The 15,038-nt window shown below is 55.1% G+C and overlaps 1 protein-coding gene across 8 annotated transcripts; it reads left to right on the top strand.

Annotated features, from left to right (window-relative positions):
- The first annotated feature begins 5,212 nt into the window (after window positions 1-5,212).
- RUNDC3A (RUN domain containing 3A) lies at window positions 5,213-14,866 on the top strand. Of its 8 annotated transcripts, none has more exons than XM_006060554.4 (11): window positions 5,213-5,590; window positions 9,175-9,290; window positions 9,620-9,768; window positions 9,952-10,037; window positions 11,160-11,249; window positions 11,370-11,450; window positions 11,640-11,805; window positions 11,921-12,078; window positions 12,884-13,021; window positions 13,141-13,247; window positions 14,276-14,866. In XM_006060554.4, the coding sequence occupies exons 1-11, from the start codon at window positions 5,484-5,486 to the stop codon at window positions 14,416-14,418; spliced, it is 1,341 nt and encodes a 446-aa protein (XP_006060616.2). In that variant the 5' UTR covers window positions 5,213-5,483; the 3' UTR covers window positions 14,419-14,866. The 8 variants fall into 8 exon arrangements, with proteins under 8 accessions (XP_006060616.2, XP_006060612.2, XP_044794830.1 ...); XM_006060550.4 differs by having other exon boundaries at window positions 5,300-5,590; window positions 9,635-9,768; XM_044938895.2 differs by having other exon boundaries at window positions 5,300-5,590; window positions 9,632-9,768.
- The last annotated feature ends 172 nt before the right edge of the window (window positions 14,867-15,038 follow it).

Raw genomic sequence — 15,038 nt, 5'->3', positions numbered from 1 at the left:
TAGGAGACTCCTGGGTTTTACACTGTATCCTGAGTTAATAGCCATTGTGAGTCTGTTGTGTTTATTTCTTTTAGCAATTCGATGGCATTTACCAAAGAATGACTCCACAATCCTAATTCCCATCTCCCTCCCATATCACAATTACTAGAGATATGCACAGGTGGTGTGTCCCTGTATTCACCAGGGTGAGAGTTTTAGTAATCGTGCTGGTGCTCTGGGTATCAGCACCCTACTTACCCCAGCCACGGAATTCTTATTGTCATTTGGATGGTGAGTGATCCAATTCCAGAATCCCATGCAGGGGATCTGCTTCCTAGGATCACTTTAGATACCAACTAGGTTTGGCAGGGGAGGGAGGTCCCCCTAGGAATAAAACCTCAGTTGAAGATTTGAAGGCATGTACATTTTTTGAGATTTTTTTGGTTTTGTTTTGGCCACACCATGAGGCATGTAAAAAATTTAGTTAACCGATGAGGGATAGAACCCAAGCTCCCTGCAGTGGAAGTTCAGAGTCCTAACCACTAGACTATCAGGGAATTCCCATATTTGAGAACTGATGCTAGTGGTAAAGAACCCACCTGCCAATGCAGGAGAGGTAATATCCCTGGTTTGGGAAGATCTCCTGGAGGAGGGCATGGTAATCCACCCCAGTATTCTTGCCTGGAGAATCCCATGGACGGAGGAGCTTGGCGGGCTATGGTCCAGAAGGTTGCAAAGAGTCAGACACGACTAAAGTAACTTAGCATGCACACACATGAGGAACCACCTCCAAGTGAGAAAGTGACACAGAAAAGAGAAGAAGATTGATAAAGGCTGCACTGCTGCTGCTGCTGCTAAGTCGCTTCAGTCGTGTCCGACTCTGTGCGACCCCTTAGACGGCAGCCCGTGAGGCTCCCCCGTCCCTGGGATTCTCCAGGCAAGAACACTGGAGTGGGTTGCCATTTCCTTCTCCAATGCATGAAAGTGAAAAGTGAAAACGAAGTTGCTCAGTCGTGTCCAACTCTTTGCGACCCCATGGACTGCAGCCTACCAGGCTCCTCCGTCCATGGGATTTTCCAGGCAAGAGTACTGGAGCGGGGTGCCATTGCCTTCTCCGAAAGGCTGCACTATCAAGGAAATTAAGCTTGTGGGCTGGAAATGAGTCCTGCTGGGGACTCAGGAAGTCAGTAATGATGAAGCCTCAGGACTATCCCACCAGATGGCTGAGAGAACTGGGGTATTTATCCACCAGTCACCATCAGTTATTGCCTGAGGGTTGTTGAAGATTGGAGTAGAATTCCTCAGAATGTTCTGCCTGCATAGCGTCTGAGTAGTTCAGCTTCAGTGGCCAGAGAGAAGAGCCCTCGGGTAGCGTTGTAGTTTTCTGGCAGCTGGAAGTTTGCCCACTGTACCCCAGTGCTTAGGGAGTGTGGGAGGGATGCTGATAACATCTGCTATACCAAGGGGAGGAATCCTTTCACTAGATACAGCAATGGTTCTACTCAACTGACAGCAATCCAATTCTGAGGATCTTGATTCTTCACAAATGAAGTGGTCACCTGACATGGTTTAAAAAACAACAGCCGACTGAAGTGCTGGCTAAGGGTAAAGTGAAGATGAAATGAGCAGTAGAACAGGAAATTAAAGATATCAACTTCTAACCAGTTACAGAAATAAGGACTGTAGAAGCTATGGGTATTTTCTTGCTTGTTTGTTTTATATTATATACTCTATGTGCATATGTATATATGTATGTATATAATTTTTTTCCTTCCTTCCTTTGCTTTATCATCTTATAAAAAGATTGTTGTTGGTAGTGAGCTTTATTATTTAGTCTTTAGGTTCCTTTAGAGAAAAATGTAAGTTTCCCTGGTGGCTCAGTGGTAAAGAATCTACCTGCCGATGCAGGAGACGTGGGCTTGGTCCCTGGCCAGGAAGAGTCCCCTGGAGAAGGAATTGGCAACCCACTCCAGTATTCTTGCCTGGGAAATCCCATGGATATCGAAGCCTGGTAGGCTATAGTCCATGGGGTCTCAAAGGGGTCAGATGTAACAGCAACTGCTGCTGCTGCTGCTGCTAAGTCGCTTCAGTCGCGTCCGACTCTGTGCAACCCCACAGACGGCAGCCCACCAGGCTCCCCTGTCCCTGGGATTCTCCAGGCAAGAACACTGGAGTGGGTTGCCATTTCCTTCTCCAATGCATGAAAGTGAAAAGTGAAAGTGAAGAGGCTCAGTCGTGTCCAACTCTTAGCAACCCCATGGACTGCAGCCCACCAGGCTCCTCCATCCATGGGATTTGCCAGACAAGAGTACTGGAGTGGGGTGCCATTGCCTTCTCCGTAACAGCAACTAAACAACAACAAAAGAGAAAATGTGGCTGAACTCAGAAAGGTGTTACCATCACCCAGAGATGGATATTGTTACTGCAGAGACTTTGCAACTCCACTTTGTGGGAGTTGAGGACAGACTCCCTGTGTTCGCTAGAGCACAGACTCCCTGTGCTCATTAGAGCACAGACCTTTGTACCAATGACAATTACATCTTTTTTTTTTTTTTTGGACAATTACATCTTAATGGACAAAGGCATGAAGTTGTTATTGTTCAAATATGTATAGAAAAGATGTGTGCACATGCTGAGCAGAAGGCCCCTGCTTTTTCTGTGCAGGTTATTTAGTTCTTGCTTTCCCTGGTGGCTCAGACAGTAAAGAGTCTGCCTGCAATGTGGGAGACCAGGGTTGCATCCCTGGGTTGGGAAGATCAAATTCCAGTATTCTTGCCTAGAGAGTTCCATGGACAGAGGAGCCTGGTAGGCTACAAATCATGGGGTTGCAAAGAGTCGGACACGACTGAATGACTAACACTAACACTTTTCTGCTCCAAATTTGTTCTTCATGACTCTCTTTTCACTGATGCTGGTAAGGGAGAGCAAAACTCTGCAAATTTGTTTCCCAGACTTCATTACTGACTTCCCGTTAGGTTCTAATAGGAGGCACAGAGGGAGACAGAAGGCAGGAGAAGAGAAGGGACATCTTCCTGTTTGAGGGGTTTTGTTCAGGGTCACTCTGTCATTGGAAGTTGGCTCCAGCCTTCAGCTTTTTTCTGTATTCTGAGAACCAGCTTTCTAGATGGCTCTTTTTTGTGGATGGCACCAGCAGCAGCCCACTGGTGGCTTTAGCTGAGTCAGCCCTACCTGTGGGGTCCCGCCTCTTCCCTCGTATTCTCTCAGCCCTGCTGCTTTCTCTAGTTATGAGTTCCACTACTTCCATGGTGTTTGTGCTTTCTCTTTTCGCTTTTTTAGTCTTCCAGTGTGACCAAATCTCATCTATTTCAAATCATATGGTTTCTGTTTTTCTGACCTGGCCCTGTCTGATGCACAAAGTGACCCTCAATGGTAAAACAGATAAATTGTGGTAGAGATATACACTGGAATAGTATATAGGGGAAATGAATCTCACTAATGTGATACTGAAAGAAGCAAATTACAACTGAATTCATACAGTTGTATGAATTCAGAAATGACTCCATTTCTTCAAAGCCTAAACACTGGCAACATTGAACTGTATTTTTTTTTTTTTTTTTTACTGATGGATGTGTAGGTGGTAAAACTATTAAGAAAAGCAAGAAAATGCTCATTGCAAAAGTCTGGATAGTGGTTATCTCTCACAGGGATGGATGAAGATGAGATCTGGGAAAAGCATTATGAGAGGTCCTGTGGGGCTGGTGATGTCCTATTTCTTGATCATTGAGGCTATGACATAGCTGTGTGCTTTGTAAATATTCTTTAAGCTGCACATATGTGATTTAGATGTTCTTTCACGCATCTGATATATCTTGCAATTGAAAAGCAAAAGAACAAACATCATGATTGCCCCTGGCAATGAATCTGGAGGAAAGAAGACAAAGGTGAGGCGAGAGGGAAAAAGCAGAGAGGAAGGGCTGAAATGACTAAGTCTGAGCCCCCAGAAGCCAAGAATTGAGGCTGAGGTTGAGTGAACAGGAGATCTGTGCTGGAGTCAGGACCTTCTCCCCAGTCCCCAGGGAGTCAGACCAAGATTGGGAATTTCTACAGGTCTTCCATCTCTTCCTCCTCTCTTTGTGCTAATGGAGAGTCCCTGCCTGCTGGTCATTTTCAGATGTGGGTACCCATCTGGATCAATATGGAGACACTGACCAGCCACTATTGAGCAGCGTCAACCCAGAGAGTGGGCAGAGTTGGAGAATGGACATTCCTGAGGCCAGATGGAGAAAATGGGTGAAGCTCTTGTGATCAACACAGAAAGCCTTTCTGTGGGAGCTGGGGATTTCAGTGGTTGAAAGAGAACAGGCTAAATAGAGGAATAGAGGAATGGAGCATGTGGGAGCAGTGATGTGAGAGAGCAACGGGTAGTATGGAAGCCAGATTGTCCCTCTGTTTGTTTGCCCCACCTTCCCTAAAAGATGCAACCAGCACTGTAAATCAACTATATTTCAATTAAAAAAAACATGGAAAATGGATGCAACCAGCTTTTCTGGCCTTGAAGAGAGGGTTGATGGCACCTCGCAGCGGTTCTAGCAGCCAAGGGGTTAATCCTCAAACCAGCTGCCTCTGGGGTGGTGTGAGGAGGTAGGACTCAGAAGCAGTTCCTTGGCACCACTATGGGCATCAGCTCTACTGCTGGGAACCTCCACAGAGCCCAGGCCTTTAGCTGCCAGTCTACTCTCCACTCTGTCCCGAGGGGTTCCAGGCGCAGGGCTCCTACGGCTTATTCTGGATTCCCATCCCCCACCCTACAGCGGTGGACTCTGCCGGCTGGCGCAGACGAACCAAGCCCGGGGGCAGACAGATACGCAGTTTCCGACTGCTCCTTGGTCTCCAGGGTCTCTGAACGCAGACCCGGCCTGGCCTCGCTGGGAATGCCGATAGTCAACGGGTGGGCGGAGGGGGCCGGGATAAAGGTGCGGAGAAACGAGAAGACATCTGAGATAGACACCACTAATCAGAGGTCAGAAACAAGGGAGTAGAGGCGTCGGGACGCAGAGACGCGAGACGTGGGGTCCTGGGCTCTGAGCCTGGAGGTGGAGGGCAAGCCAGAAGCCCCCTTTCTTCCTTCCCATCGCTGCCTCTTCCTGGGACCCTCTCGGCGCTCCCTGAGGCCCCTTCCTCCTCCCCTACCCGCCCCCCCCAAATCCTGCACCCTCTGCGGATTGGTCCCCGGCCTGCCGGGGGGCGGGGCTCGAGGGCTTTGACGTCACCGGCGGAGGGGGGCGGGCAGCTAGGGGAGGGGGTGACGGGCCCCGGCTCAGCACCTCGGAGAGTTCCCTCCCCGGCCTTGTTTTGCTTCGGAATCGCCGCCGGGGGAGGGAGCCAGGGGGCCGGGCAACACGCGCAGAGGCTGGAGGATGGCCGTGGAGGGGTCGATGTGCCCCGGCGGGCAGAGGGCCCAGCGGTGATCCGGCGGTGGGGGGGCCGGGGCGCCGGGCAGGGTGAGGGGCAGCTGGCGGCGGCAGCAGTGGCCACACATCTGGATGGAAGCGAGCTTTGTCCAGACCACCATGGCTCTGGGGTTGTCCTCCAAGAAAGCGTCTTCCCGCAATGTGGCCGTGGAGCGCAGGAACCTGATCACCGTGTGCAGGTGGGCACCGCCGGCGGGCGGGGGTGGGGTGGTCAAGGAGAGGCGATGGGGCCTGCTGGATGCGAGGATGCACAGCAGACGCGAAGAAAAGGGAAGCAGCACAGGGTTAAGAGGAGCACGCATCCGCTATCCTCAGACCCAGGCTTGGAGAGGGTCTGGAGGTCTGGTCCCTACCCTTCTAGGCCAGGCCAGGCCAGGCCCGTGCCCAGCCTGGGGCCTGGAGGGTGAGGGGTATTTAATTGGCACTGCAGCTTCCTGTGAGAACCAGGAAGTGACATTGTCTGTGAGGGGGAGGGGTGGGGAGGGCTGGCTCCCTTGTTGGGGGCGGGAGCTGGGTGGGCAGAGGAGAACTGATGGGAGAGGGGAATGAACGCCCTCCAAGCATGTCCTCACTCCCACCCCTTCCAACCTGGCCTCTGTGGGGTAGGGCTTTTCTGGGAGATTTCCCAATGCTCAAATCCTGGAGCAGGGGTGGTGCCCTCTTCAATCTCTGGGCAGTTGCAGCCCATGGCAGGGTCAACCGGGCATGTAGGTGAAGTCCCGGCATCCATCCAGTGAAGACACAGCACTGCCCCTGTGGTGGGAAGGAGTGAGGGCCTGATCACAGAAGCTAGGTTCTCCCGGGTTCAAGGGGAAGAGATTGGGAGGGCCGAGCCCTTGGTTCCCAAGGGTGGGGTTGTCGCAGTGTTAGGAAGACTTGCCCTCTTTCTTGGGTCCCAGAAAGTGAACCTTCCCACTCCCCAGCCCTGCAGTGGCTCACTCTCCCCGCCCTGAAGCCAGGAATGACCAGTCCTCACCCCCTACCTGCACGCATCTCCCCCTTGGAGCCCCCTGCCAGCTGCCTTCTCCACCTGCAATCTCTCCTCTGCCCCACGCCACCTCTGAGGGCTCAGCTGTCTTCCCTTGCCAGACCCACCTGCCTGCATACCAACCTTGGTCCTGCTCCTTCCCCCAGGGATCAGTGCCCACCTGATGCCCTGGGTCAGTCTCCTATAACTCTTCCAGGTTCCTGGGTGCACACTCAGCTCTACTACATCTTTCTCATACCATTATATCCCCAGTGCCTAGCATGGTGCTGTGCACACATGACCTCTGTAAAAATGCCTGGAACGTTAGAGAAGGAATGAGTGTGGCAGTGGCCCAGCCCAAATGCAGGCCTCTGCCTCCATGCTCACCTCCCAGGCCCTGCCAGTGTAAAACACAGACAGTCCTGGGTTCAGGCTCTTCTTCAGTTATTAGCTGTACCACCTTGCGGAAGTCTCCTAACCACTCTGAGCCTTGGGTGTCTCACCATCTCCATCGTAGATGTAACAGCCACACCAAGGAATGGTCATGACACGATGCATGTTGGAGCCTAGTACAGTTCCTGGCACATGAAAACAGCCTGTCCCGATGCCATCCTTCCTGTCCCTCTCATCTCTCTTTACCTCCGAGGTTCTTCTTCCTTCTCTTGCCTGCCAGGACAGCTGGGACTGTTGAAAGTGTAGGGAAGGGACAAACGCCCCTGGGCCTGAGCTGTAGAAGCAGATGTTCTGGGGGACTGGAAGTGGGGTTAGAGCTGGAATGTAAGAGACAGAGTTGGCAGGGGGGATTGGGAGCATGACAGAGGCTCAGAAAGCCCTCCGGCCCCTGCCGCCTCATCACAGTCACATGGTTTGCCTCCAGCTCCGGGAACAGTTCCCTTTAGCAGGCCGAGGGCTCCCCTGGGCCCTGGTTGCCCTGTCTCCATGGTAACCTGCAGCAGCCACTGCACCTCTGAGCAGGGAACACACCATGGGGCTCCCGGGGGCGATGACCAGCACCACAGCACCCCTGAGGACAGATGGCAGAGGGCTGCCATGCTGAAACCAGCCACAGGCCCCCACTGAGGTCTGACCCAAATGACCAGAAGACATCACAGGAGCAGGGCTGTATAATAAAGTCCAGATAATGCCCTAAACACAGACTCCTCTGGCTATGCCATTAATGGCCCAGTTCCTTACCACCCCTGCCCCATGGCTTGCTCACTCACCTTCTCCCAGACTTTTCCCAGAATTTGAACCAAAATTTGATGAGACAGGTACTATTATTCTTGTTTACACCTGGGGAATATGGGCTTGGAGAGGTTGAGTGACTTGTCCAAGGCCACAAAGGTACCACCAGGACACAGGATTTGAGCCCATCCAGGCTGCCTCCCTTGGTACAACCCCAGCACTGACCTGACTCTTATCTCAGGCCAGACCAACTCAAAGGAAGGGAGTGAGGTCTGTGGGCTTAGTTGTGCCATTGGCCTAGAGCCATGGAGGCCGGTGTTTGAGGGCTGGAGCACGGAGTGGAGGACAGAGTGTGGAGGAGGCAGGGGCTGCTTGGGGCCTCACTGATCCTGACATCCACCAGGAGGCCCCAGAAAGAGCAAGGGCATTGGGATCAGACATACCTGTTGACGCCTCACAAGCGGTGTGACTTTGAACAGATCAAGCAATCTCTTAGACCGTTCAGTTATCTTATCTGTAAAATCGGGGTGATGGTGATACTAAGAGGACCTTCCTCCCAAGGCTGTCAGGATAGATGAGATGACGCATACAGAGTATAGCGCTGGCACATTACAGGACTGGATGAGCTTAGAGAAAGAAGGATGGTTCCAAGCAGCCCCCATGTCCCTGGATACATCCCCCCTGCTGTACCACCCACAGAGGGGCCATGATGGGATGCTGGGAACCACGTCCTTATCCCTGCCCCACCCCGCTGCAGCGATGGCAGGTGGAGACTGCAGGCGTAGGGACTGCAGAGGGAGCCCAGGCTCTGGGTGGATTGGAGGGAGGGTGGGGGCTGCTGGGCTCCAGTCTCTCAGCCCCATTGGCTTCCCTTGGCTTCTTTCCTCTCTGAGAGGCCAGGTGTCCAGGCCCTCAAGCCCCCTTCTAGAGATGCTGCCAGTAACCCCTCCCACCCACTGTGTGTGTCAGACCCGCACCCTGCACCTCCCCCGGCCCAGCTCTGCACTGCCTGGTTCTGGGCAGCTGGTGTGTGGGTGGCCGAGCTAGGAAGGAAAAGGGGGAAGGGGGGCATCCGTGTGCTGGGGGTCCACCTGGCCACCCATGCATGCCCACGCTCCATGTGCTTGGTGCAACTCACATGCTCTGGCACAGGTGACCCCACCCCCACCCCAGAAGGGACTGGAGACTGTTCTAGCAATGGCAGAAGGCAGCTCAGGACAGGGGCACAAAGCAGCTCCCACCTCCGAGCCAACCCCCACCCTTCTCTGACAGAGAGAATACAACTCCAAAGGGTGGGTGATCAGGAAGAGGCTCTGGGCTGGCCCCCTGGCTCTAGGTGCCTCATCCTTCTACCTGTTGTTTCATCCCCTCTCATACCTTGTTCCTGAAGCTTCCCTTCTCTGCCTGTCACCTCTCCCATCTGCCACCCTACTCACTCACATCACAGCCCCTCTCTGGTCACTACAGCCTCACTTGTCCCCCACCCTCTTTCCATCTGCCTCCCTACCACATCCATGCTCCTGGTGATCTCTTCTTATCCTGCCTTTTACCCCCATTACCCTGTCTTCTCACCTGACACCCCACTGCCCCTTCTCCCTCCCTCTCACCCAGGTTCTCCGTGAAAACCCTGCTGGAGAAGTACACAACGGAGCCCATCGATGACTCATCCGAGGAGTTTGTGAATTTTGCAGCCATCTTAGAGCAGATCCTCAGCCACCGTTTCAAAGGTGGGTCCAGGTTCCTGTTCCCTATTGCTCCCAGATACCCCCTTCTGATCTACTCTGTGGCTGTCTGAACCCCATCATTGACCCTGGTCCCAATTCTAGATCATGCACAGAAGCTCAAGCACAGAGCTGGGAAGGGGGGGCACAATACAAGGGGTACCCACAAGCCCCAGCAGTGAGCCTTGCATGTACATGCATGTGTGGGTATGTCTGTTTGGGGTAGGCGCGATGCACGTGCATGGCTGCTTTTATTTATGCATGTGGATGCCCCATTACATGAACCCTCTCCAAACTCCCTGGTCTTGCTGAGCCCACTCCCTGCCCTGGCTCAGCCTGTGCCCCAGCAGGTCCGGTGAGCTGGTTCAGCTCAGATGGGCAGCGAGGCTTTTGGGACTACATCCGCCTGGCCTGCAGCAAAGTGCCCAACAACTGTGTGAGCAGCATTGAGAACATGGAAAACATCAGTACTGCCCGGGCCAAGGTGAGGGGCCTGCAGCGGGCAGGAGGGCAGCTGCCCCCTCCTCTGGATATAGAGGGGCTGCTTGCTCCTTGGTCCTCGCCCCAGCCCACAGGCACTGGGGAGAAGGGCCACAGGAGGTCCAGACCCAGGGGCACACACATGGGTCCCTCTGGGGCAGCCAGTAAAAGTGAATGTGCTTTCCAGGGCCGGGCATGGATCCGGGTGGCCCTGATGGAGAAACGCATGTCGGAATACATCACCACAGCCCTGCGGGACACTCGGACCACCAGGTCAGACCCCCTCAATCAGTGTGGACCACAAATCTCAGGGTGTACATTCATTGCCTAAACACACTTGATCCTTAAGTTGCCACAGCAACCTTCAGTATCTGGACTACAACTACCAGCATGCACTGCTAGTTTCCCTCTCCCAGACCATCCACCCGTCAGCTGGGCCAGCCCTTCCCAGAACACACTTTCAGCACCACCTTCATCTCTTCCAAGTCAAATTCATTATCCCCCATGACCCCAGTGCTGGTCTCACACACACAGCTCTGGACAAGCCTCAACTATGTATTATTTTACTTGTTGGCCTCATTCCATGACCTACAGCACACAGCTCTACCTGCTCTGCAAACAGCAGCAGTACTGTACTTGCTACCCATGGACTACAGAGTTTCGGTCCATGCACTGTGGGTCTGCAGAGACATTGGGTCTGGGAGGCAGGGTCACAGGCAAGATGTGCCAAAGGGGAAAATGGGTACAGTGGGGACATGTGCTTTGCTACCCCCCCACGTGGTCACACCCAACCTGATGTTTTTAGCTGCACTGTATCTCTGGTGTGTCCTCACATTTCAGGATTCACATTATTTTTAAAAATCGACTGTATGCCAGAATACTTCCCTGGCAGCTCAGATTGTAGAGAATCTGCTTACAATGCAGGAAACCTGGGTTCTATTCCTGGGTCGCGAAGATCCCCTGGAGAAGGGAATGGCAACCCACTCCAGTATTCTTGCCTGGAAAATCCCATGGCCAGAGGAGCCTGGTAGGCTACAGTCCATGGGGTTGTAAAGAGTGGGACACGACTGAGGGACTAACACATCACTATATGCCAAGCGCTGTTTAGGAATTGTTTCCTGATTTTAAGGATCTGGATGACTCTGTACTTGGTGGAGAAGGGGTAGTTCAGAGGGATGGAGGTCGAATCTCCAGGGACACGCGTTTTAATAGGTGGGAGACACAGGCGCTATACCCAGTGGGCCCCAGCCTGAGGAGGAGACACAGTGAGGGGTGAGCAGGAAAAAAGACACCTCCTTCCTCCAGGCAAGGTTTGTGATAAACCAACAGGAGAAGCCCTGAGGTGTGGGGTTCCCTGGGAAGACTACATTGCGGGTACCTCCCTCCTCCCCACAGACGCTTCTACGACTCAGGAGCCATCATGATGCGGGAGGAAGCCACGGTTCTCACTGGGATGCTGATCGGACTGAGCGCCATAGACTTCAGGTGGGGTCTGGGTGGCGGTGGCGGTCGCCGTGACGGTGGGATTGGGGTTGTTTCTCTGCGAAAGTCCACACTCCCATCCTCTCATACCTGCCCCCTACCCTGTGGCTGCTCTGCCCCCAGCTTCTGCTTAAAGGGCGAAGTGCTGGACGGGAAGACCCCCGTGGTCATCGACTACACGCCCTACCTAAAGTTCACTCAGAGGTGAGCAGCCCGATTGTTACGGAGGTGGGTGGGTGCGGACAGACAACCGCCCTGAGGGGTGGGGATGGCGGCCAGGAGGCAAGCGGTCTTGGCATCATGCCGCCCCCCTCCCCGCCCCCCGCCCCCGGCCCAGGAGGCTTGTCGGTGTAACTGTGTAACCTTGGCTGTGTAACTGCTCCCTCCCTCAAGCTACGACTACTTGACGGACGAGGAGGAGCGGCACAGCGCCGAGAGCAGCACGAGCGAGGACAACTCGCCCGAGCACCCGTACCTGCCGCTCGTCACCGACGAGGACAGCTGGTACAGCAAGTGGCACAAGATGGAACAGAAGTTCCGCATTGTCTACGCGCAGAAGGTGCGCGGCGCGCGGTGTGGGCGGGGCGTGGGCGGGGCGAGCCCGGCAGAAGGCGGGGCGGGCGGCCGCGGGGACCCCCTTCTTTCGCCGCCCGGGCTGAGCCGGCGCCCCGCAGGGCTACCTGGAGGAGCTGGTGCGTCTGCGCGAGTCGCAGCTGAAGGACCTGGAGGCGGAGAACCGGCGGCTGCAACTGCAGCTGGAGGAGGCGGCGGCGCAGAACCAGCGGGAGAAGCGGGAGCTGGAAGGCGTGATCCTGGAGCTCCAGGAGCAGCTGTGAGTGCCGCCGTCGCGGCCCTGACTCCGGTTCCCCGCCACCCCGACCACATCGCCCCCGCTGACTCTAACATCACCTTTCCTGATACCATCCACCAACATCAGACCACTGAGCCCGATACCACCACCCGGAGATCCCCCTCCCCGGGCAACCTAGCTTTTTTCTCAACATTAAGACCCGCCCCACCCCCTCCCCCACCCCCGCCCCAAGCCGGCTCCCCACTTCCTCCTCAGCTACGCGACACCAGCTAGAATGGCCACTCAGCAGTACTCCTGTGATTCCGGCACTACAGGAGCCCCAGTATTACTCACAAGCATCTCTAATTAATAGTATTCAACGCCCTTCAACATGATTGCATCATTCCTTCTGTTCAACACATCTGAACAGCAGTGTAGGCCCACTGAGCATCATCAGGCACAGTGACCCCCAACCTCACTTCTACCCATCCTTCTAACAGTTCCTCTTTAAACGTTTTCATCAACCGGGGGCCTCCCAGTCTGATCTCCTGACACCCCATTACTCTTCATGATCCCTGCCCTGCTCTGCACCCACCTGCCCACCACCCTGACTCCACATCTCATTATTCCGCTAAACCTCAACATAAGTGCACTAATTCCTATCACCCCTGTGACCCCCCAGTACACTCCACTGACTCCCAGGATCTGCCCCACTGACTCTCAACATTCGCAATGTTTCTGCCACCCAGGTTTCAATCCTAGCCCCTTCCCGCACCTCTCTCTGAGCCCCTCTTCCCCACTTCTGCTCCCTCTTCCAGCCAGGCCTGACCCCCCCTCCCCATCCCAGGACAGGTCTGATCCCTGGTGACCACGCTCCCCTGGCCCAGGGTTCCAAGGACCTCACCACACGCCTGGTCAACCAATGGCCATCACTGGGCACACTCAGTGGGGCCGAGGGTGCCAACAACCCCAAGCTCTACCGGAGGTAAGCCCCAGCCAGACTCAGCCTGGGCTCAGTGCTGGTCCCGCCTCTCCTACAGAAGAGGGGCGCTAGGGGCTGTGGGCCTCTGTCCGCCCACCAGCTCTCTCTCTGCTTTGCCACAGACACAGTTTCATGAGCACGGAGCCCCTATCTGCTGAAGCCAGTCTAAGCTCGGACTCTCAGCGCCTGGGAGAGGGCAAGCGGGACGAGGAGCCTTGGGGCCCCATCGGTGAGCCCCCCAATTCAGCACCCAGTACCCACTCCAGAAGGGCTGAGGCCAGGCCTTGGGGCTTGTAGTCAGGCCCTAGCCATTTCCCTCATTCACTCCACCCTGCCTGGGAGCTTAGCACAGCAACTGAGAGCTTGGTTTGGGGTATCAGGCAGACCCTGGCACAAATCCCAGCCGTGCCTTCTCTGGTCATGGGAGCTTGGTCATTGAGTCCACCTTGCTGAGCCTTTCTTATCTGTAAAATGGGGGTGCTGATTAGAACAGTAACCAGTGTTGGCAAATGGTGAGGGCTCCATTACATCCTCAAAGGCCCCACAAAGGCCCTACAGATCCTTCGGGAGTTCTCTGCCTAACTATTTTGCTCTTATTTCCTGCGCTCTATGAACCAGTTGCCTGACCATTGTTTCCCCCTTCTCTTTGGCTGCCAGGAAGCTCAGAACCAAATTAGTGGCTCCCTTCAAGCGAATGTCCAGGACTTCAACGCATGCATTTTGTGTTGCCCTCCCTCCTTGGCTTCACCTGGCTTTCCCACCCTAGTTTCCCTGGTGCCTGGACCGCCTGTCTTTTCTTTCTAAAATCCACACTGCACTGGATGACCCTAGAACTTCTTTGAGACGAGGCAGGCTATGGACCGTGGAACCCCGCCACACTGTGTCTGTGATTGTCTGTGTGTCTGTCTCCCCACCAGACTGTGAGCTCCGTGAGGGCAGGGACCGTGTCTCGTCCGCTCTCTGTATCCCCCGCACTTGGAACCGAACAAGTGCTCACCACGTGTTTAATAAACGGACAAAGAGACGATGAACCCTCAGGGGGAGACAGAGACAGAAATTGACGATTACAATACAGTGTCTGTCCCCAGCTCTGTGCATGACAGCGCCAGGTGCTGTTCCCGGGCTTCACTGCAAAAGGCCAGCGCTCCAGGAATGAGGGTCTCCTGGCGGGTGACCCGAGGGCTGTCCCTTCGCTGCCTGCACCCGAGCACCGCCCACCACTCACTCGCGGAGGCCTCACCCGCCCTCTCTCCCCAGGGAAGGACCCCACGCCCTCCATGCTGGGCCTCTGCGGCTCCCTGGCCTCCATCCCCAGCTGCAAGTCCCTGGCGAGCTTCAAATCCAACGAGTGCCTGGTGAGCGACAGTCCCGAGGGCAGCCCGGCACTGAGCCCCAGCTGAGGAGCGGCGTGGGCAGCGCCAGCCCCACCTGCTGCCCTTCCTCAGAGCCTCCCCAACCCAGGCCACCCTCCAGAGAACGCTGCCCACTCAGCCAGGAGTCTCTCTGGAGACACCCTTTGCTTCTAGCCCAGTTCAGCTTCTTGCCCACGGAGGCCGGAGCTGCAGAGGGAGGCTGCTGGGGCCGAGAGGCAGGGGAACCAAGGCCACGGGGAGCCCTCAGGAAGCTGCTTCTTCCGGTGACCCCGATGCCTGGTTAGCTCCCAGCTGGACTCTCCTTCGCTCATCACCCAACCCTCCTCGGGCTGGCGACCCAGCCTCAGCAGCCCCACCTCCCATGCCTCTTCCGTCTGCCCCTGTGTATGCCCTGGAGTCACTCCTTTCTCAGCCCCCTGGCTGGGGGCGGGGGGCAGCTATGAGGGTATCAGGCAAATAAAAACCAGAGGACTGAGGGCGGCCTTGTCTGTGGAGGGGCTGGGACAGGGGGCCTGCTCCTGAGGTTGGCAGAATGTGGTGGAGTTAGTGCTGGGCCCACAACCAGGTGATGCTGGACCCGCTAAACCCTAGGAACAGACTGGTTGGAATGATTCAGGGAGCGGGTGGCTTTTGTTATGAAGTGTCTG

The sequence above is a fragment of the Bubalus bubalis genome, chromosome 3 (assembly GCF_019923935.1).
Source record: "Bubalus bubalis isolate 160015118507 breed Murrah chromosome 3, NDDB_SH_1, whole genome shotgun sequence".
NCBI classification, from domain to species: Eukaryota; Metazoa; Chordata; class Mammalia; order Artiodactyla; family Bovidae; genus Bubalus; species Bubalus bubalis.
Note: the sequence above shows the minus strand (reverse complement) of the source record. Positions and strands in the feature narration are given on the sequence as shown.

Excerpts from the sequence above, each read along its gene's own strand:
- RUNDC3A (XM_006060554.4), top strand. The coding sequence starts at position 5,484 with ATGGAAGCGAGCTTTGTCCAGACCACCATGGCTCTGGGGTTGTCCTCC. Across the intron at positions 10,038-11,159 it reads CGGGACACTCGGACCACCAG|ACGCTTCTACGACTCAGGAG; the intron begins GTCAGACCCCCT and ends TCCTCCCCACAG. Across the intron at positions 11,451-11,639 it reads TACCTAAAGTTCACTCAGAG|CTACGACTACTTGACGGACG; the intron begins GTGAGCAGCCCG and ends CCCTCCCTCAAG.